At 42.5% G+C, this 21,623-nt stretch overlaps 1 protein-coding gene across 1 annotated transcript; it reads left to right on the forward strand.

The window, feature by feature from the left end:
* Positions 1-1,874: 1,874 nt before the first annotated feature.
* Positions 1,875-20,094, forward strand: mapk11 (mitogen-activated protein kinase 11). Its single transcript, XM_033614729.2, has 12 exons — positions 1,875-2,136; positions 11,913-12,042; positions 12,155-12,213; positions 12,444-12,555; positions 14,008-14,037; positions 15,341-15,388; positions 15,478-15,592; positions 15,682-15,753; positions 16,745-16,824; positions 17,051-17,129; positions 17,323-17,496; positions 19,225-20,094. The coding sequence occupies exons 1-12, from the start codon at positions 2,024-2,026 to the stop codon at positions 19,296-19,298; spliced, it is 1,086 nt and encodes a 361-aa protein (XP_033470620.2). The 5' UTR covers positions 1,875-2,023; the 3' UTR covers positions 19,299-20,094.
* The last annotated feature ends 1,529 nt before the right edge of the window (positions 20,095-21,623 follow it).

Raw genomic sequence — 21,623 nt, forward strand, 5'->3', positions numbered from 1 at the left:
ACAGTCAGAACATGCAGTGAACTGTAGCTATGTGGACAGCAACATCAACAACAGTTGATGATTAGTTAAAAAATAAAAATAGTCTGCATTAACTCCACCCCCAACCCTTATCACACCCTACAACCACACAAAGGCAGCAACAAGCAAACAAATAGGCATTATAGACAAATAGCAAGGTTACAAGAGGCAATGTACAGAGACTTCTGAAGGAGATTTAGGAAACCCCTGTAATATGGAAAATGATAGAGTTGGTCCAATGTACTTTAAGTAAGGGTCTCAGACTTTATAAAATAATATCACCACCCAGGAGACTGAGTAAGAGGGACATAGAGTCTAATTTGAACACCAGATATAACACACACTTCATCCACAATACTCGACTAATAGCTTTGTAGCTTCACACATGGCCAAAAACAGTGAATGTAGCTTCCAGACTCAGAGTTACACTTAAAGCAGAGAGAAGAAATATTAGCCTCCATTTTGTTTTTGATAGCAGGTGTTATATATGTGCGATGTACATCTCTGAACTGATGATAATTCCATAGCAGGGATCTACATCTACATCTGCCATTCCAGGTCGTAAATAGTGATGCCCAAAGTCTCTTTCCGAGGTTTGCTTAGCAGCTCAGTGATTAATGCGTTTCATAAGCCCCGTTTCCACCGAGCAGTACGGTACAGTTCAGTTTTGCATGCTTTATTTTCCGTTTCCATTGTGAAAAGTTGTGGATGGTACCAATGGAACCATTCTGTACCGTCCCCATTTTTGGTCCCCCCTCTGTTGGGGTACCTAGCACACAGATCTGGTACTAAAAGGTGGAGCTGTGAACACTGCAGTCTGTTGATTGGTCAATAGAGGACGGTCACTCTGCTCAGGGCTGAGTTGTGACTGGTTTTGAGGCTCATGTAACCACTGTTCATACTGTGGAGAGTTTTATTAGTAAACTGTAACTATAAAATGAAAGGATGTTTTGCTGCCTCTCACGGCAACTGGAGTCTAACTTGCAATGTTACTGATGCATGAGTTGACGACGTGAATCAATCAACACACCTTAAATTTCACTGTGACAACGTTGACCATTACTTTAGTTTTTATATGACATACACTTTTAGTAATGAGTGGATCTTCAAGTGTTTATATATTTTAATATTGGCCGGATTATATGTACTGCACATATATCCCAATTCTCACTTGGAGAAAAAAAAAAGTGTTGCAGAGCATAGTTCCTGTGGGCTCCGGCAACACTAAACCCCTGATCTTGCCTTGGAAGGACTAAATGCACAAACCCACTATTTTAGATACGCCATGGAGAGAGACTCTCACTGCAGCCTGTTTTATTTTGTTCTGGAAATGTTGGCATGCAGCCTCGTTCTGTGGACGTTAAATGGGGTGAAATGTGAAACCCTAGGGTCTAGGTACCATGTCTGAAGGGTTACTTTTGGTTCTAAATAAAGGTACCACACTGAAAGTGTTTGGTGGGGGCTTTAGATACCTATGAAGACAACGCCCTTACCACATGTGAAATGGTATTGATTATTAATGTGGTATCTTTAGTAATTAAGTGTCTAATTTGTAGATATCTAATATAAAAACTCAGAGTTTAGTAAGCCATATTGCTGCTGTAGCTGCTGAGAGGATTAATAGTGTGTGTGCTGTCATTTCCAGAACAGTATTTCATCAATTTATTCAAGTTACATGTTGCAAAACAATTCAGCCTACGACAATTTATCATATCACATCTGTGTTATCTTTCTTATTAATAATAGTTAATGATAGCAACTTTTTGGACGTGCAGACACAAGGAGGGGGTGGGTGTTGTAGGAGGGAGGGAGGGAGGCAGACAGAGAGGGAGGCTGTCACTGCTCGGCTCTCTGTGTGCAACAGCAGCTCAGCTCAGGCAGCAGACGGCGGCCCGCGCCTCCGGTCCCTTCTACCGTTTTCCTCCGTTCATTCCTATTCCCCCGCTTCTCTTGTTTTTAATCACTCCCTTTTTTTTATTCCTGTAGCCGGCTCGGAGTCGGAGACATGTCTGCCAGACCAGGGTTTTACCGGCAGGAGCTGAACAAGACTGTGTGGGAGGTTCCGGAGCGGTACCAGAACCTGACGCCGGTGGGCTCCGGTGCCTACGGCTCGGTGTGGTGAGTGTTTGTGTGTGTCGGTGTATGTGTATGTGTATGTGTATGTGCAGGGCTGGCAGAGGGGCGAGGCTGCACGGCCACAATATTTACCGTATGTTGCTCATGATGCATCAGCATAGCGATGCGGACGTGTCGGGATGAAGCAGTCTGTGGAAATGATTGTTTAGGGGTTTTATTGTTGTCATTGTTATTATAACCGGCTTATTATTATCATCCTATTGCCTTTGTCGCTCCTGGATCAATATTGTAAAAAAAATATATATCATAATAATATTATTTTTATGTTTAAATATGCAGATCAATGTTATTTCTTTATGTGTCCGACATATAGAAAGACTCAGCAGCTGTTTTTACCCCCCAGCTCACTGTCTGCTGTCCTATAGAGGGGGATCAAAGAATGAGACAGCATCAGCACAGGAATTTCCCAAATAACCCCCCATACACACACACACACACACACACACACACACACACACAGACACACACCAGTCTCACAGGAGCAACTCTGCAGAGCCTGGTGTAGTGGGACCCTAAAGGGGAGAGCCTGGGCCCAGCTGTGCATAACACAATGCAGGTCTGACACCTTGCAGCCATCAGCAGCAGCATGCATTACCATCATTTAGCATATATAACACACACACCTGCACACCCGCCCTCCTTCCCTGTACGCCCCTCTGATGCAGACATTTCCAATCTTGCAACATGCTTTAAATTTGGACCAATTTCGTATCAGCTGGTGGGATCACGTTGCCATGGCGATGTGTCATGGTGATAACCACCTCCAATAGTTGATGCTAATTAAGCTGAAATAGCAGGCTGACGTTACCTAAGGAAATGTGGAGCAATGGGTTTTCATGTTTAATTGTGGAGACAGGACTAACGCGTTAAAGCTTTTCGACACAACATTGCACGTTGGCAGCTCCCTGACGGCGGCGAGAAGTAACTGAAGTGGGGTAAAAATCTTCCACAGAGATTTGATTGATCCTGGCAGATGGGCTGAACACTGACAAGACCAAACAGTTTATAAGAAGCTTTGTAGATGTAAAATAAAGACTCCCTCATCCTCTCAACTGCACAGTAATTTCAGTCTTAACCCACTGAGGACACTCCTGACTCAAGCATATGTCCATTCAGTCTGGACCACAGTGAGGAGAATCTAAATTTGAGGGCTGGCTTTGCTCTACTGCATGTTCCAAAACCCTGCAAGTCCAAATCCTGTGATGCTTTGTACCAGGAGGATGAGAGAGGCGGAAGATTTAACGTCAGTGAGTCCAACTTTCCCCAGATGGAGCATTCTCTCTCTGCTGTTTAGGGGACAGTCTGGAATTGGCTGTAAAGTTTTGATTCATTGGTTTATGTTGTATGTGTGTTGGGCAAAGAAGTATCCCTAGCTGACACTTAAAATTTGGGCCACGAGGCTGACTTTACTGCATCTCATTCTCACTTTGTCAGACCTTTGTTATCTCAGAAATATAGACGAGTGGCTTTTATGTAGGATATGGTAACTCTGCTGCCACTCTCCTGGGATATCATCAAGGATTGTGTCGGCAAGAAAATAATATGGAGCTCATATGTTGTCGTGTTCAGCCACACCCCTCGTTTCCATCGCCTGCATCCTCAGAAACAAGGCTTCATCCCGACAGCCGACTTCCGGTCAAGTCAGGTGTTAATTAAGACACTGTCTGAATGTGCTTGTCTGGAGCTCCACTTTATGACTCAGGCTCCCACAGGAGTATTTTGTGCATAAACATCTTGCCTATATTGCAGATTTGAAGCTCAGAATAGCACAATAGTAAAAATGTCCAGAGCTGAGTGATGACTTTGCTTTCAGCTGTTTCATTCACCCTCAGGAAGATTAGATGCATATGGGCATTTTTTGAAGCAGGAACCAGCCAAGGTTAAGGTTTTCATTCTCATTTTTGTCACACATGCTTCAAATACACGTGCAGGGTTATGAAGGCATCCATTTAATGCCACATGAGGCTCGTCTTTGTTGACAGAAAATAATGTTGCTCTGAGCAAGCATTCACACATTTGCTGCTTGTGATCTCTAAACGTTCAGTTGGTTTGTGTAAACATGGAAATCCCAATGCCTGATCTTTGTAATGAAATTCTCATCACCATCTATTGCTGTGAATAGCCATTTCTAGAACCTCTCTGATTTCGTAATAGGATTATGATGGGACAATTTTCCTGAGAGTGGAGTCATGATAAGATTAGTGAGTGGAGTCTCTTTATTCCCCCCTTGATGGCAAATTAGTGTCAGGTTGGGAGTGATATACAACCCAACAGTGACCAGTATATGAGCCCTAGTACCTCGTAATCAACACCACCCGTCATGTCCAAAAGGAGGTCATCTCAACAGATTTGAAACTGTTTTGTTACAATATTTTTTCATACAATTGACCTGTCAGTGTTGTTAGTTTCTGCTTTTTTTCCAAATGAATTGAGCTACTGAGCTTTTAATTTAGCTGTTGTAAGGCTACGTCCACACTGCTACGTTTTCATTTTAAAATGCATAACTATTGCTACATTTATCCCTAGCGTCCACACTACTCCAGTCATTTGGAAGCCCTTAAACAGAAAAAATGAAATGATGTTGACCCATTTAGAAAACTGCGGGGTTGCGTTTTAGTCTAGACAGGTGGAAACCGAGACGAGAGAGGCAGGGTACACCCTGGACAAGGTGCCAGATTGTCACAGGGCTGACACATAGAGACAGACAACCATTCACACTCACATTCACACCTACGGGCAATTTAGAGTCACCAATCAACCTGCATGTCTTTGGACTGTGGGAGGAAGCCGGAGTACCCGGAGAAAACTCACACTGACACAGGGAGAACATGGAAACTCCACCCCAAGGTTCATTGAACTAGGAACCCTCAGTCATGATTTGACAAGCCAAAACATCATAGCTAAGTCTACAACTCCTTTACCAATTCCATGGCTTCCTCCAGTGATTGATATTGCACCTGATACTGCTCTATGTCGCCAATGACCCCCAATCTGGTTTCTCAAGGCGTTGACCACCTAACACCTCCACCAACATCACATTGTTTCAGTCTTTACCAGTGAAGATGTCCTAACGGCCATTCCTAGCCTCCCATAGGGCTCGATAGGCTGCCTGAATATTATCGTTGTTTGTAGTGTATCTGGACACTTTTTCACGCTCCATCTGCCAGAGTTTGCTTGCTCTATGTTCAGAGGAGGTGTCATACTCTTGTTACTTTCATTAACAGTTCCATCTCATCATAAATCCAAGCAAAGAGATCTCTGATCTTATTTTTGTCATCTTTGTGGTATTATTTGTAACTAAGCAACCAGCTGCAGAGTAGACAGCCTGCTTCCTGTTTACATCGACATACCCAATGTACATGGATGGTCATTTGATAGGTGTTTTCAGCCATGTTAGTATAGGTGGAGATAATTGCTGAAATGGTGCTCAAACACTGCCACACAGGAAGTGATGTGTTTCATGTGTCTGGTTTGTTTGGAATCATCAAAAGAGCTTGAAGTGGTAGACTCGGATTAAGGGATTAGCAGGTATTTTTCCCCTCCTGTTTTATACACTGCTCATTTTAAGCTGTTATAGTTCTCAAGGCATCATCTGGAGAGTGCATAGATTTAAAAGATGACACTGGTGAAATGCCTCGACTTTCTTAAATTATACACGCACAGACACAAAGGACATTCCTCCACACACCACCCAGCATTGCCCCGCATTGTTAATGTTGATCTCTAGCCATTGTCAGTCAGTGACTTTCTCATGGTAAGACTTGATTAGAAACCGGCTGGGGGGATGGGGCTTCAGAAGACGACATGTGAATGCGTGTCATGATGGGGGGTTAGGATAGTCCCATCTCTTGAGATACACAGTAAAACAACTCTCATCATTTATCTCAAATAGCAGCTTGTTCTCTCGGTGAACCCTCTTGAGACTGCACGCCTGAGGTCAAGGATCTGACAAGCTCATATAATCCTTTATAGCTAGAGATGAAGAACTCATACCCCCATAGCCCGTGGGAGAAGGAGAACCAAAAGACACAGACACTGAGCTTCGAAAGAGAATAGTACAGTAGGTGTAAGGGAGGATATTAGATAGTAAGGAAGCAGGGATTTTAGACACAAGAGAGCGAAGCATCAGAAACACAAAGCTCGTCTAAGAATTTAACACGCAGAGCTTCTTGAATTTTGATAAGTCATGAGACAAAAAGTTCGTAGGACTGTCATATCCCCGTTCTAATCCAGACTCATTGTCTTCTCAGCCTCCCCAGTGTCAAACCCTAATCCCATTGAATATTCTCTCCCGCGCTTCTTGAGTCAAAAAGTGGGCCAGTTTCGGTCCGGTCGAGACTGAACATCAAGTGAGAATATGCACAAAGCTGATGAAGGCTGCTTTCATCTCTTGTCCCCATATGTAACATCTGTTCAGTAAAGCAGGACTTTGGCATGAAGCCTCTCATTTGGATGTGGATGAATAAAACATGGCTGCTTTATTTTCTCCTGTCAAAACTGTTATGTCTGCGCTTGTTAGATTGTCGACTGGAAATATATTAAATCGTGCAGAAAACGAGATTGGGGTTGTGATTTGTTGCTGATCTTGTTTGGGTGGGTGGGAGTTATGTGCAGTCATGTGACTGCAGCGCAATTTAAATGAGACAGAGGCGTGCGGGCTGTAATGATAGAGTGTGTGTGTGTGTGTGTGTGTGTGTGTGTGTGTATCTGGGGGTGTAGTATGGCTTGGCAATTTAGTATTACATCGATATCGTGATATGAGACGAATATTGTATTAGATTTTGTTTCTTGTAATATTTTAAGTGTTGTCTTATTCTAGTTTTAAAGGCTGCATTACAGTAAGGTGATGTATTTCTAACCTGGGAACCAGATGAATGTGTGAGCTCATGTTTCATTTGCTCTTGCAGCTGCATCTTGTCCGCCTCTCATTCAAATAGATTTCTACTCGATTCTGGGCAGGACAGTCGTAACTGTTTATCCAATATAGGGCGGGCTTGATACGATGATTGACAGAACAACTTCACTCATCTTAGCTACATCCAGGACAATGGACCAGGCTCACAAAACTTAGATCAGACTGTCAGCTGTCACTGTTCTTTACTACATTGCCTATAATTCTCATCTCAGATGTTTTCAGAAACATTTTAGTGCAGGCCACTGTTTGGCTGTAATTTGAGAAAGTTTGTGACCAGGCCACCATTTTTGTCCTGCTTGAAAATAGACCAAGCAATGGTCAAAAAATATTGATATTTGATTTTCTTCACATTGCCCGGCCCTTGGGTGGGGTGCTTGAAAAATATTTTGAGATTTTGGGATATACGTAAATTCGCTTTCTTGCAGAGACCCTCATATCTGTCTGTTTAGTACTGAAATCAAAGCAGACAGTGAGTTAGCATAGCTTAGCATAATGACCAATGACGGAATCAGTTAGCTTGTACAAAGGTAACAAAATCTGAGGAAGTTACTGTGTCTGGCCAAGAAATAGTCCCCCATGGAACCTCGCATAGAACAACAAACTCTAATTGTCAACCATCTTGTTTTCATAAATGAAACAAAGTTTAATTAGTTAGCATTAGAGGCAGATTTAGCTATTTTCAAACCATAGACTGTATGAAAATAACAGATATAGCCACCATTATGTCACTCATAGGTTTGTGGACTCCGTTTTGAAGGCTTGAGTTTTGCATTTTGGCCGTCGCCATCTTGGATTTTTGCAGACAGAAGTGACCCTATTTGGATGAGAGGGTTGAGCTGTCGAGGAGCAAAGGGTCGATCTGAATGAGAGCCCAGGGTGACCCCTGGCAACACTTTTAGCCTTAATAACATTTAAACAGGTGAATTATACAAAAATTCAGCCCCTTACAGTTGTCATGGAAGGCGAAATTAGCTATAGAGACCAAAACTGTTTTTGTACCAGGATGTTTATTTCTGAACATTTTAGCATGGGGGTGTATGGGGACAGCCTCAAGTGGCCTGCAGTTTTTGGCACTTCTGCGTTAGCTTAATTTTTCAGCCCTGGACGTTGCCGCTCGTTGGGGACAGAGGTATCTGTTCCCTGTTTTCAGTCTTTACGCTACGCTAAGCTAAGCTATCTGGAACTTAGCTGTAGCTTCATCATCAGCATACAGACATATGAGCGGTATCTTCGCAAAAAACTATTGCAGTGAAATGCAAAACACTGGATGTAACAAACAAACCCTGCGGTCAATTATCTGTAGAACAAATTATGATAACCTCTCTGCATTCTCAAGAGTCAGTACCCTCCCCCCCGTTTAAATATATGCAAATTACATAGCTTGTCCTCTTGATCTAAGCTGAATGAACCACAACAAATGATAAGATCAAAAAATATACACAGAACAGTTTCGTGTGGATAAACAGTGTATTTGAATCATCTCACATCTATTAGCTTCCCCTTCCCCCTCTTCCTTTCTGAAACTGGCATCGCATTAAGAGCTCGGATATAAAAAAAAAATACTGAGACAAAAGAAGAGGAGAGAAATCGATGCCTTGGCTGAGCTGTGTGTGCTGACAGCAGTGCAGTCAGACCCATGTATGGAAGATGGCAGGGAGGAAGGTATGTGTGAGGCAGCGAGGCCTGCTTCATGTCAGAAATGGAGGAGACTGGCTGCTGTCCCGGCTTAAGCCCGGTGGGGACATCCGGTCAGGCAGCAGGTGATTACAAGACACATGGATGCACACAGCCGTGCAAGAGTGTAGTTTACTCAGGCATGTGAGCATTATAGGTCACCATGAAACGATACAGTAATATTTACAGTGGAGAAAACAGGAGACACGCATCATTTGGTGGCACTTTGACTCTTAACCTTATCAAAGTGACCATGTACTACATCCTGTTCCTGCTGTGAGTGGGGATATTGCAGGCTTTCTTTTAAAAGGAAACTGAGGGTTAGGTTGATGGGTTCTTTCTAGAGCTTTCTGCAATTGCACTGTCACTGAGCTTCATTCAGGGAGAAATCCATAGCTGTAAGAGTCAGTTACTACGCCCACATAACAGATCTGAGAGCTGTGCAGCAAGACAACTCAGGTTTTGAGTAATCAGGTGTGGCAAAAAGGCACTATATTTCATTCAGTATACAGTGTCACTGTCTCCACCCTTGTCTAAAACCGACTGAAGACCACAGATCAAGTGTTACTGCCTAAACATGGTCTGTGGTCTCTCCAAAAGTACAGCTCGTTACTGAGAAATTCCTGAAATGACACATTCAGTCATTCAGAAGAACTTCAAGTTTAAGCAAGAGGGGATTTTCCCCTTAACTAATGGTATGTGCCATATAATGACCAGTGTCACACATACATGTAAGTGTAAACCGTCTTCTCAGTGTCCTATGTTACTCCCCTTTCTTAAGTCAGTGTTTCACTTCTTGCTTCTCTGCTCTATTTCTGCAGCGCTGCGCAGTATTTCACAATTCTCACCCATGTTTCCTTCCTGTTTGTCTGTTCCTCTCTCTGTTGTTGGCTGTATTAATACTACTGCAAGTGTTGAAAAGCTGGCAGGACTGAAAAGACATTGGCACCACAAAGGCAGCGGCGTCAGAAGCTGCAGGGCTCAGCGTTCGATACGCGGGATGACATTTACATTTCAAAAGAGTCGGATGAAATAAACCACCACACTTTTACAATATCCAGCATCCTCACTTGTCTTGTTCCGCCACATCCTCTTTCACCCGCTGCCTCTGTCTCTGCATTAGTCTGTCTGTCTGCAGTCTGTCTGTCTGTCTCTTTCTCTGCTCTCAATCATTTATTTTTAATATACAGACGTAATCTCAGTATCATAAGCTAATATTAACACCTTATTAACAAACGCCACGCCACATGTACAGTATGAAACTAGTTTTATTTGTGATAACTGGAGGTTTATGGAAAGATGGGGTGAGGGTCGAGTTCAATGGGATGATGGGGGTCGAGTGAAGAGATGAAAAGGAGGGGTCTGTTGCCAGGGAATGAACGCGCCCCGAGGTTAGTCGGTGTTGTGTTTGATGGGAAGACTGGGGGTGGAGGAGATGGGTGAAAACGGGTCGAGTACATAAGGGAGGAATGGGGTCGTTGTGTGGCTGGAGGGTGAGGACATGTCTCGGTGAACTTCGTCATCTCCTGTGGGTTCATATCCACGACTGTCTTGTTGTGAGGCAACGGTGCTAGTCCACCAGAGAGGAGAAGAACGGGGTTTGAAGGGATGGGGGTTGTGAACACTGAGACAAAGTGGAGACATGGTTTGAAACACCTATAGATCTGAGCAGGTGACTGAATGAATGAGGAACAGATAGTAAAGTTGGAAAGGTGCAGGTGATTAAATTAGTGGGCCAGAGAGGTGTGGTCTTGTTCTTGAACCTTAGTTATAATAATATAATGAATCAAGCCAAGTGCTATCTAGTTTTGTTATATTAGCCATATCTAAAGTCCGGCCCAGGGACCAATTGTGGCCTGCAGACCGATTTTAGATGCATTTTTTTTCGTTCACCTCATAATGGCAGGACACTTGTACAGTTTGTAGGCATGCACAAAGTAGGAACTACACAGGGGGAACTATTGTGTTTTCATAAACAAGCAAACAAACAATTACCTAACACCTGATATTTCCTGCTTAGTAGCAGACATGGCCACAAAGTAAAGTCAAGAGCAAGGGAGGTCGCTTTCAGTTAAAGGTTGAATACTTTTTTACTTAAAGATGAAACAGTTGTGTTTGTGTCATTTAAATGTGATTTTTTTAATAACACATATCATACAAAAAGCTGCTGGCCTCCAGGTATTTTCACATTAGACCTTTCACACAGAGATTGCGCTACAGGATCGCTATAAAGTCACTTCTCTACGCCACTTTTGCATTTTTACACAGAACCAAACAACAGCAGCATCATTGTGCTCTAGTGTGCGATTAATACAACAGTGCTGGCCTCTAGTGTGACATGAAACATATGCGTCGGCAGCTCTTTCTAAACAATAATGATGGCATAACATCGCAATAACAATCATTTACTATCTCTGTTATGTAGCGGCTGATTCTGTTCTCTGCTTGGAGGGTTAGGAGCTTCTGTACCTCATTTTTTTCCTATTATCTTACATTTTTGGCCACTGTTCTTCTTCGAGTTAGCTGCTAACTGCTTACTGCTTCTTTTTAAATCTCCTGAGGTGGGTCCCATGCATAACGCATTGTCAAAACCTGTCCAGTTTATACAGACAACATTTTGGCGCTGTTACTACCTCCATTCATGGCTTAGAGGCGAGACAACTCTTTCCCCTCTATCCTGCAATTGCACCTTTTAAACAGAACAGACATTACTGCCTTGAATGAGAAGTGTCAAAGGGGCTTTTATCTAATCTGGACCCCATTCAAAAATGTTTGGACACATTGCATTATGCATTATGTTAAAGAGAGGACAGACACGGTATGCTAAGCTAAGCTACCTGTCACCTGGCTGTAGCTTCATAGTTAAGGGACAGACGTAAGTGGTATAAGTCTTATTTAACTCTTGGCTGGAATATAAATAAGCGAATTTCTCAAAACTGCAAACTGTTAATTTAAAATGGTATCAGTCAAATATTTTTTTTTCCCCTGATAATTGAATTCATATTTTTATAGCTACTCACAACAAAAGCAATACAAAAAAAAAAAACAACTCACCTTTGGAACGTCATGTAAACTTATCAATGATGCTGAATACAGTAACAACTACTCAGGTATGTTGAAATACACTTACAGCATGTTTTTAATATTTATTTCTCTGTTTTTTCTCCAGTTCGGCGTATGATGTCGTCCTGCGGCAGAAGGTTGCGGTGAAGAAACTGTCCCGGCCCTTTCAGTCTCTGATCCACAGCCGCCGCTCGTACCGGGAACTCAGGCTGCTCAAGCACATGAAACATGAGAATGTTAGTGCTCCTCACGAAAATACCCAGAGTCAAACAGACAGTCGCAGCTCTCTGCATGTTTCCGGCCTGTTATTGATCAGCTCTGCCTCTCTGTGTCTCTGTGTCTCTGCAGGTAATCGGGCTACTGGATGTCTTCACACCTGCTGCAACATTAGAGGACTTCAATGAACTGTAAATTCGTCATCCCTTTATGTTTACTACACGCTATACAGCTGTCCACCTTTCACCAGAGACGCAATCATTCTGTTATTAGAGAGCAGGGTGGTGTTGGTGGAGGCGATCCTAGGGTATTATAGGCTTGTCGAGATGTCTTGTGGTTGCTATGGCAGCATCACTATATTCTCCTCTAACTGAGACCTCCCCAACCCCCTCATTCACCCATACACTCTCCCCTTTTCCAGCTACCTGGTGACTAACCTGATGGGCGCAGACCTCAATAACATTGTGAAGTTTCAGAGGTTGTCAGACGAGCACGTGCAGTTCTTAATTTACCAGCTTCTCCGCGGCCTCAAGGTAATTTACCGCAGCATGATGCACCTGCTGCATGGCATACATACATAATATATGAGTTAGCATGCAGATAGTATAGCAGTGATTCCCAACTGTTTTTGTTTGATGTACCCTGACAGCCCTGACCATCTGTCGTGTTCCTCATGTGTTCATTTGGACTGATTTGAAACTGGATGTTACTGAACATCATAGGGGATTATAAGGGAATATTGTTACAATTTATTTTTAATACCATTGAACTGTCAATGTTTAGGTTGCGACAGTCAAGATTTACCTTTATAGTACCAAGTTGGAGTGGCAGAAATTGCTAATTTAAACAACTTATCCATCACATTTATTGTTCTAGGTCCCAGGTTGTCAAATACTGATGCCAAAGGTACCCATTAGCATTTCTATGAGATGCACCAGACTTCAACTAACTCCAGTGTCACTCAGAGTGCCTGATGTAGTATAAAGATTGAGAAAGTTTTAAAAGAAATTGCATCAATTTGCTCAGGGTTCAAAGGTTTAAATACTTGCGAAAGGCGACTGAAAGCATCATCAAGAAAAGTTATGTTGCTCCAGGTTTCCAAATGTTAATGTATTGTTACTTACCTTACGTTCGTTTGTCACATACTGATGCCACTCGTTACCACTCAATTTTAAGTCAAAACATAATGTTTTTTTTATAATTCCAAATAGTTTTGTTGCTAAACCTAACCACGACTGCTTGGTGACTTGGACCGCATTATGATTTTCACTAAACAGTCAGCTGTGTGTCACATACAGACATGAAAGGGTGCGTCTCACAGATATGTGAAAGGGTGCCTTTGGCGTCTGTATCACACGCCAAAGGCACGGTATGGCGTTGGTGTTTGACAACCTGGGATGAAAACACATTGATCTTTTTGATCTATTCATTCTTTAGTATCAGCTAACTGTTTAGACTGCTATGCCAGCTTACTTACTAGTTTTCACACACTCTCAGGTGCAACATTGTTAAGGTGTTAGAGCTGACTTTATTTGTGGATATACATTTCTTAAAATTGTCATTTCTAGTGTGAGTTTCTAGTTCTAATCTTTCCATGTATCCCCTGGCAACTGCCGACCGCTGGTTGGGAATCACTGTGGTATACCTTGCTTAAAGTGAACGCAGCCTGTTAACAGTCTTTCTGTCTGACTTTGGACGCCACAGTCTGTGTTGCACATATACTTGCTGTATTTATATTGAGTTTGATATTCTGTTATTCTGTTGGATTCTGTCTAAAGCTTGCACGCTCATATTGAATCAGTCCAGCAGCCAGTAGGGCCGGCTGTTCGGCCTTCACGGTTACCATGGGACAGACAAAAGCAGTCTCCCTTTAGGCAGGGGCTAATATGGTGAACTGCACTGTTGACCCCTGTCTCCCTTTATGTCCTCTCCCTCGTCTCTCTCCTCCCCCATCCTCCGGCCCCACCCCACCGCCTGTCGAACAGTACATCCATTCAGCTGGATTGATCCACAGAGTGAGTGCCTTCTCTTTGCCCCTCTTGTTATTTTGACCATCAAGTTTGGAAAAACATACCATCACTTGCCTGGTGTGAAAGAAAAAGAAACCTCTTCACATACAGTTTCCCCCTTGTATTCCAACCAAAGTAGCTTTAAGGGTAAAAAGAATCTTGTTTTGACTCTTCATTGAAGATACGTGATGTTTATACTGAAGTCCAGCATGGCATGTTTTATATGGCTGCACCATTTATTCAACTAGAAATATGCTGCCTGCCTTATGGATAATTTAAAGTTTAAAAAAACAACTGTGGCCTTTATTTTAGAGCATGATTGAACAATTTGAATTCTAAATGCAAAAGCGAGGTTGTAGAAGAGCATCTGATCATGTCGGTGTACACTGAAACTTAAAATAGTGTGTTTTATGGTTCTTCAGGGTTGTTTAAGTTGGTTTGAATTGCGTTGCCTCGACAGAATTAATACTAAGCTACAAATAGGAGTTGATCAGATACCTGACTCAAAATACATTGTGCAGTAGCACCAAAAAGTACAGGAATGGCTATTTTAAATCACCAGTTAATACCTGTATTTTTGTTTGGTGCTCTTGAGATGAATCTCTATGAGTATGCTCTGTATACATTCAGTGAAAATGGACATAAATGGATTACAAACGGAAGCTCAGTGGTTTGTATTTTAACATACACTGTAAAAAATAATGAACATAGCCACAACCACTGTCCATTGAGTTTGGTTTTTTGGCCATAACCATCTTGGAGCCAGTAGTGACAATATTTGGACGAGAGAATGGAGCTAATAAACGCAAGCTGCTAGCTTGATTAGCACGATGCATTCGCAGCTATGGTCAGGTGTAATAGAGCTAATGCTAATTTTTAAGACAAAATGCACTTACCAGAAAAACAGAAAATCTGATTCTTTAGGGGGTCTTTTCAACTAAATGTTGAACAAGAATTTTTTAGGCAAGCAAAATGTTACAATTAACTTTCATGAAGTGATAACACACTGAAATAGAAATAGACTTGTCGACGGTTGGCCCCCACCTGTCAACCAACGCTCTTAACAATACGTAACTTAAAGCCTTGATAACTGATAATAGCTACCGAGACCAAAGCCAATTTTTTGTACCAGGCTGTAAACATGCTTATTTCTGTTGTGAAGTTGGGCATCTTAACGTGGGGGTCCATGGGGATTGAGTTGCTCTTGGAGGCAGCTTGTGTTTTATATTCATATCCATCCCTCTCTCTGCATATACATGAGTCATAGTTCTCTCCTCTGTTGCTCTTTTGTCTGTTTTATCTTTCCCAGGACCTCAAGCCAAGTAATGTCGCAGTGAATGAGGACTGCGAGCTGAGGGTAAGACCAACGTTCACTCTAAAACTATAAACCTTTCACGCCAACTTATGAACTCCATCAGTTAAAAGACATGTCCTCCTGCCCTACAGATCCTTGACTTTGGATTGGCCAGACAAACAGATGACGAGATGACAGGGTATGTGGCGACTCGCTGGTATCGGGCGCCGGAGATCATGCTGAACTGGATGCACTACAATCAGAATGGTAACATCAAACTATAGATATTTTATAAGCTTTTTTTTTCTCAGATGCAAACTCATTAAATGATAAAACCTCTGGTGTTTCTGTTCCAGTTGATATTTGGTCAGTGGGATGCATTATGGGAGAGCTGCTGAAGGGAAAAGTCCTCTTTCCTGGAAGTGACTGTATCCTTTATCACCATGGCGAGAGTCCACTGCAATCTGCATCTATTTTTTTCCTCCTCTTAGTTAGCATCAGCGCTCCATTACCTCTTTAAAGTGCCCTGTGGATGCAGAGCTCTTGTGGATTTGCATCACAATCCCGGGACTTTCTGAAGGGGAGGTGCATTAACAGAGAGAAGTGGGGATTGAATGGGAGTGATCACAAAAGGCTGAATTATCTAGATTGTTGTATTCGGTGTCTAAAACAAAATTGATTTACTGATCTTTGTGTGTTGTGGGACGCTGGCTAGAAAAGAACCATCAGCAGTGATCAGCAAGGAGAGTGTCTGTCTTATGCCGGTCGAATACCAAATGACTTTTTAAGTAATTTCACTGTTGAAGACAAATTTCCAATGAAAAATCACGAGAGTTTTACCTCAGTTGTTGAACGCTTCAATTGTTTGGTGTAAGGTGGTCATAAAACTCAGTCCGAGCTAGTCGCCCGCATGTATACGATATTGATTTGACTATTAGATTAGATATTTTGGGCGGGGCAACACAATGGTTTGAGATGAAGGTGTGAGACAGAATAGTATCAGTAACATTGTTAACACTCTACATTACAGAGAAATACAAAAGCGTACTGATGAACCTTCATTAATATAGGCCTATATTTTATCTACAAGTGCACGTCACACACTGAGCGAGCCGCCTGTTAATGACGCTGTGGGCTAATGGGCATGTAGCTACTTCCATGTTTCAGATGATACGTCATGTTTGTAGTCGACCAATGAAGATGAGTTTACATATCACCTTGGGTTCGTCCTTCACCTTCTCAAAATGATCCCACACTTTGGATTTCCTGCCTGACATGTTATTAACTAGCCTGTGGAATACTTGTGTACTGTGTAATACAGACATAGTCTTTTCAAAGTCTTACAGTGAATGGTAGGCATTAGTTGATTATATGTGATAAGATAATATGATGACGGCTCTTAACTCCTTCTGCGCTAAGACATCGACCAGCTGAAGAGAATCATGGAGGTGGTTGGGACTCCGTCACCAGAGCTGTTAAAGAAGATCTGCTCTGAACATGTGAGCGAGGAGAAAATGAACAGAGTGATGGGGGAAAAGAATCTGTTCAGCACTCACTGTAATGTTGCTTATGCCGACGCAGTCAAGCTGCTCTAATTGATTAGTCATTCCAATGACAAGGCTGTTGATAGAGTAGTCAATATGTCTGAGTGTTGGGGTGATTGATCACTAACAAATCATCCACATTGTCACATGCCATTAGCTGAGGGCTGGTCTCTATTTACAGGCACAGAAGTACATCCAGTCTCTGCCCTACATGCCCCAGCAGGACCTGGAGAAGATCTTTAGAGGAGCAAATCCACTAGGTGGGTGATGCGCCGCAGATTTGATTACCAACTTCTTAAATTCAATTAAAAGGATTTGAGAGGCTGCAAAAGCTCAAGTTCCCCGAATTGCAAATGAGTAATTCAGTTACACAGGTTTGGCCCTTTGGGTTTAAACTGGTTTCCGGCCTCCTACCATATCCCTCTTTCAGCTCTCTATTTCTATCTCTGTTAGCTGTCGATCTACTGAAGCGTATGATGGTTCTGGACTGTGATGGGAGGATCTCGGCCAGCGAAGCTCTGTCCCACCCTTACTTCTCGCAGTACCACGATCCAGACGACGAGCCAGAGGCCTCGCCTTACGACCAAACAATTGAGAGTAAAGACCGAACTCTAGAAGAATGGAAAGGTACAGCATCATGGTTTAAAACACAAGGAAGACAACAATAAAAACTGTTGATGATTACAGCTTCTGCATGGCATTTTAAAACGTCTAGGTAATTGTCTACGTCTCAGTTTATTTCAAAATAATGCTCTCACTTCCTTTTACAAACAATTTTAAAAGGGCAGTTTTTAATGTGGGGAAGAGAAGTTGCACAAATTGATGCCATTGAGCTGCAGAGCTTTTAAGACTGGCAAGAATCAGACAAAAGATCTGCACACTGTATTAAAAGCTCACAGCAGTTTTAATTGTACAAAGTTGTGACCTAACAGAGATCTTTTTCAGGCTTTGTCAAATCTACAGTTGCACAAATAGACACCACACAGCCAAAGGGAGCTTAGGGCTGCAGAGCTTTTAACACTGACTGGAGATTATGTAATGTGGAGTCTAGTTTGCATGGTTGTTGCAGAATGCCAACTACACTGTGAAAGTAACAGTTCAGATATTTAGAGATACTTAATATGAATGTGATTACATTTTCACTTCAGATGGAAGTTGGATTCTAACAACCCCAAAACTGCTTTTATACATGCTGTAACAACTGGTAAACCAAGTGAGAGTGGACTCAAACGCACAACTCTGGAGACAGTTCGGGTAAAATAACAGTCTTTACTGGTCTAAAGGAAGGTTTGATACACAAAGGGACAATCAGCGGAGGCAATCAAATCCAATAGGGATGCGGCAGAGGCAGAGTCAATCAACAGGCTAACTCCAAAAAGCAAGAAAAGGACACAGGGAAACAAAAGGCTGGACAACAGACATACAAGGAGCTAAGACAAACTGACACTAAGAGAAAACACGACACACACTAAACACTCTGGTGAGGGGAAGGATAACGAGACACAGGTGAGGCTAATCAGGGCGGGACAGACAATCAGACACAGGTGAAGTCATCAAAAGGGAGGGAAAACACACAGCGGCAGGAAGTGAAGTGGTCTGAAACAAGAGGAGATTTAATTTCCAAGTAAAACAGGAAACAACATGAGCGAATGAAATAAAAAACATAACCTAGGAAACTTGAGCTCTGACACAAGCAGCTTATTACAACCTTTATTTATGTTTATTGTTAGGCAGCAACCTCTAGTGACAGGAGAAAAGGTGGTGACTTAGTATAAAGGGCAACAAAGTCTGAGCTGGGGAAGGTCCAGGTGGTGCATGAGTTAAACAAACACAGGAATTTTACGCAGGAGACCGCTGTATGTGTCCCATTTGAAACCAAAAGTCAACGCTGAGTTATTTTAACAACCCAAACTATGTACAGAGGCTCAGTCTGCACTGCAGCGACCCAGGCCCTTTGCTTGGTCCTTCCCTCGCAATTATACAGCTTTGTAAGAAAATCAGTTCCTGATTCGGACCAAAGCAAGACAACTCTAGGTCTGAAAGCACCCTAAAGAGAAATCTGGACCCCGTGGCTGGACCAGTTGGGTACCGTTTTCCCCGTTAAAATTTCAGGTATGAAGGTATGAGAAAATAGATGCTGCCCAAGTTTGATCAGCAACAGCCTATTCTGTCGTTTAGGTATGGAGGTATTAGGTATTTAAGGACATGTTGGAATTTCTCTGAAGAATTTTATCCCATTTTGATTCGTTTTTTCACCTTAAGCAAGTTTTAAATATTTCCTCTTCACATGGCTCAAACCTTTGTCAGCACTCCTAACATGTTTTCTTTTCCCTTATTTCTCCCGTGTGTGCACAGAGTTGGTATTCGAAGAGGTGAACAGCATCAGAGCATCTGGCAGCAAGACTGATAGCCTCCAGGTGGAGCAGTAAGCCTCTCTCTGCTCTGCCTCCACCTCCACCTCCACCTCCACCCTTAACCCTGAAGAAGGACCACACACTCAATGACTGGGAGAAAGACTGTGGCAAGCCAACCGATGAAAAAAAAAAACATTTCCTCTGCTCAGCGTGACTGTGTTTGATTCCCTGTCATGAGTTTATGTGGGCAGCAGGGCAGCAGGACGGACGGTCTCCACGGGATCAGATGCACATACTGCAATTACTGGGAGCGATTTTAGAATTCAATAGAAGGAGCTTTCCAGTCCAGAAAGTTGCTTCCTCCTATGTTTCCACTCAGCGAGGTCAGAATGAGGAACCATTCGACGTGGCTGCGTCATACGAGGGAGCAACTTTATGGAGCTGAACTGTGTTTACAGACTGATAGAAACGTATCGAAGGAAGAAAAAAAAAACGCACACTAGGATTTCCAAAGCAACGTCAGAGTGCCGTCTGCTCCCTCATCATGACAAATGCCATAAGCAGTCAGTGCTTTCATATATGGAATTCATGTTTAAAGGCTTGCAGCGATGCCACCCTTGTCATGTCACAGAACAGCTTAGCGTTTAGCCTGCATACTACTGCATGATTTTTGTGCATTTTATTATTACAGAATATGATATTGTAGTATATAACCATTGAGACTGCTTATTGCATCTGCCACATACTGCTGTAAGAGCACCCTGAGGGTCAGAGAGAGGCATCACCAGGAAATGTGACCAACTTTTAACCTGCTTTATCTTTATAATTTCCGTGCAGTAAATATATATAATAATACAAAAGCAAACAAAAATGACTGTTCTTCCTTGGATGAGAGTCGACCTCTCCTGCTTACAGAGTAGTAAACACCAACTGTGCTATTAATTAGCAAGGTAATTAATATATGCCAAAGCTGGAGCAGAATGGCTGTGTCGCAGCTCTGTGTTTACAGTGTGGCCTCGCCTCTCATATACAGTTTCCGCTGATGGCTGATTTCTGATCACATGTCGGCGTTGGCGGCGCTCCATCAGGTTTCCATAGTCTTTTACAGTCCCCGTTTGTGTTTACAATAATTAAGATGTCGGGCATTTTGTAAGCTGTTCCCAGAAGGTGTGTAACCGTGCTGGTAGCTCCATCCACAGGTGAAACACTCCAGGCTGTCGATTCCTATAGAGCAGCCATATTTGGCTCGTTAGTGATATCCCATGTTTCCTCATCTTCTTATTAGTTTTCATGATGCTTAAGTGTTAAAATAGAAACAAAGCAGAGCACACACATTCATTAGTGACCACAGCACAAACACACTGGGGATGTTTTTACCTCTGTTGTAGGGTATTTCAGTGACACTGCAGCTCATCGCAACATTAGAACGCCCTCACATGTAACGTTTGTGTAAGCAGCATGAGCTCGGTGCAGATGCAGATTATTACGACCAATGGCCAACTTCCTCACTGACATTGTGTCATCCGTCTTGCAGCAGACTGGAGTTTTAGTTTGACAAACTTTTTGCTGAGGCAGATATAATCTTGTGTTAAAACCACAGTGTGCTTATTCATCACACCACAGGTTTCCCAGTGTCACACTGAAGGTCTGTGGAAATGTCAAGAGGTAAAAGAGAACAACAGTAATATTATGAAATCTAGTGCTCTGATAGTTGATGAAAAAGTAGAGTGCAGCTAACCGAATGCATCTGGGAATCAGTTTTCTAATTCAATGGCATGTACCTAAACATAACATTTAGATGTCTCATCACACATAAGATGCATTTATAAACGACCAAGACCTCAAGTGACATTTTGGGATATAGAAAGCTTACAAATCAGGAGCAGACATAAGTCCAGTTAATGTCTGGCTGCTGCAGATGCATTCTTACACTTAATTTATGTACTATCTGGATATAAGCTGGATACTAATCGCAAGCCGAGCTGAACCTCTAATGTCAAGTGGCAGCAAGAGCAGCTCTGTAGCTTAGTTAAAACCCACAAGCTAGCTTTGATTTTAACCTAACCTGCTAGGTTGTAATGCTAACATAGCAACCCGTTTGCATTCCCAGGTCGCCGAAACTGATGCGTTATCATGCCCCTCTGAGTTTCATAGTGACACACAGGGCAACCACGGCATATCCGAGGCATGTTGTGGCCAGCATTGTTTGATTACATTTTCGTGGCTAGATTTGGTAGTTGGTCCGTACTTGTTAGTGTAGCATAACTTCCATCCAAGTGTGATAAGGATATTTGTGATTAATCAGGGTTCTGTGGATACTTTAAAAATAAGGCCTTAATTGGTATCAGGGCACAAATTGATCAGTATCTATCCACTGGCCAAATGCTGGTATTAAAATGT

The sequence above is a fragment of the Epinephelus lanceolatus genome, chromosome 23 (genome assembly GCF_041903045.1).
Source record: "Epinephelus lanceolatus isolate andai-2023 chromosome 23, ASM4190304v1, whole genome shotgun sequence".
NCBI lineage: Eukaryota > Metazoa > Chordata > Actinopteri > Perciformes > Serranidae > Epinephelus > Epinephelus lanceolatus.

Excerpts from the sequence above, each read along its gene's own strand:
- mapk11 (XM_033614729.2), top strand. The coding sequence starts at position 2,024 with ATGTCTGCCAGACCAGGGTTTTACCGGCAGGAGCTGAACAAGACTGTG. Across the intron at positions 15,389-15,477 it reads ATGAGGACTGCGAGCTGAGG|ATCCTTGACTTTGGATTGGC; the intron begins GTAAGACCAACG and ends CCTGCCCTACAG. Across the intron at positions 17,130-17,322 it reads TAGAGGAGCAAATCCACTAG|CTGTCGATCTACTGAAGCGT; the intron begins GTGGGTGATGCG and ends TATCTCTGTTAG.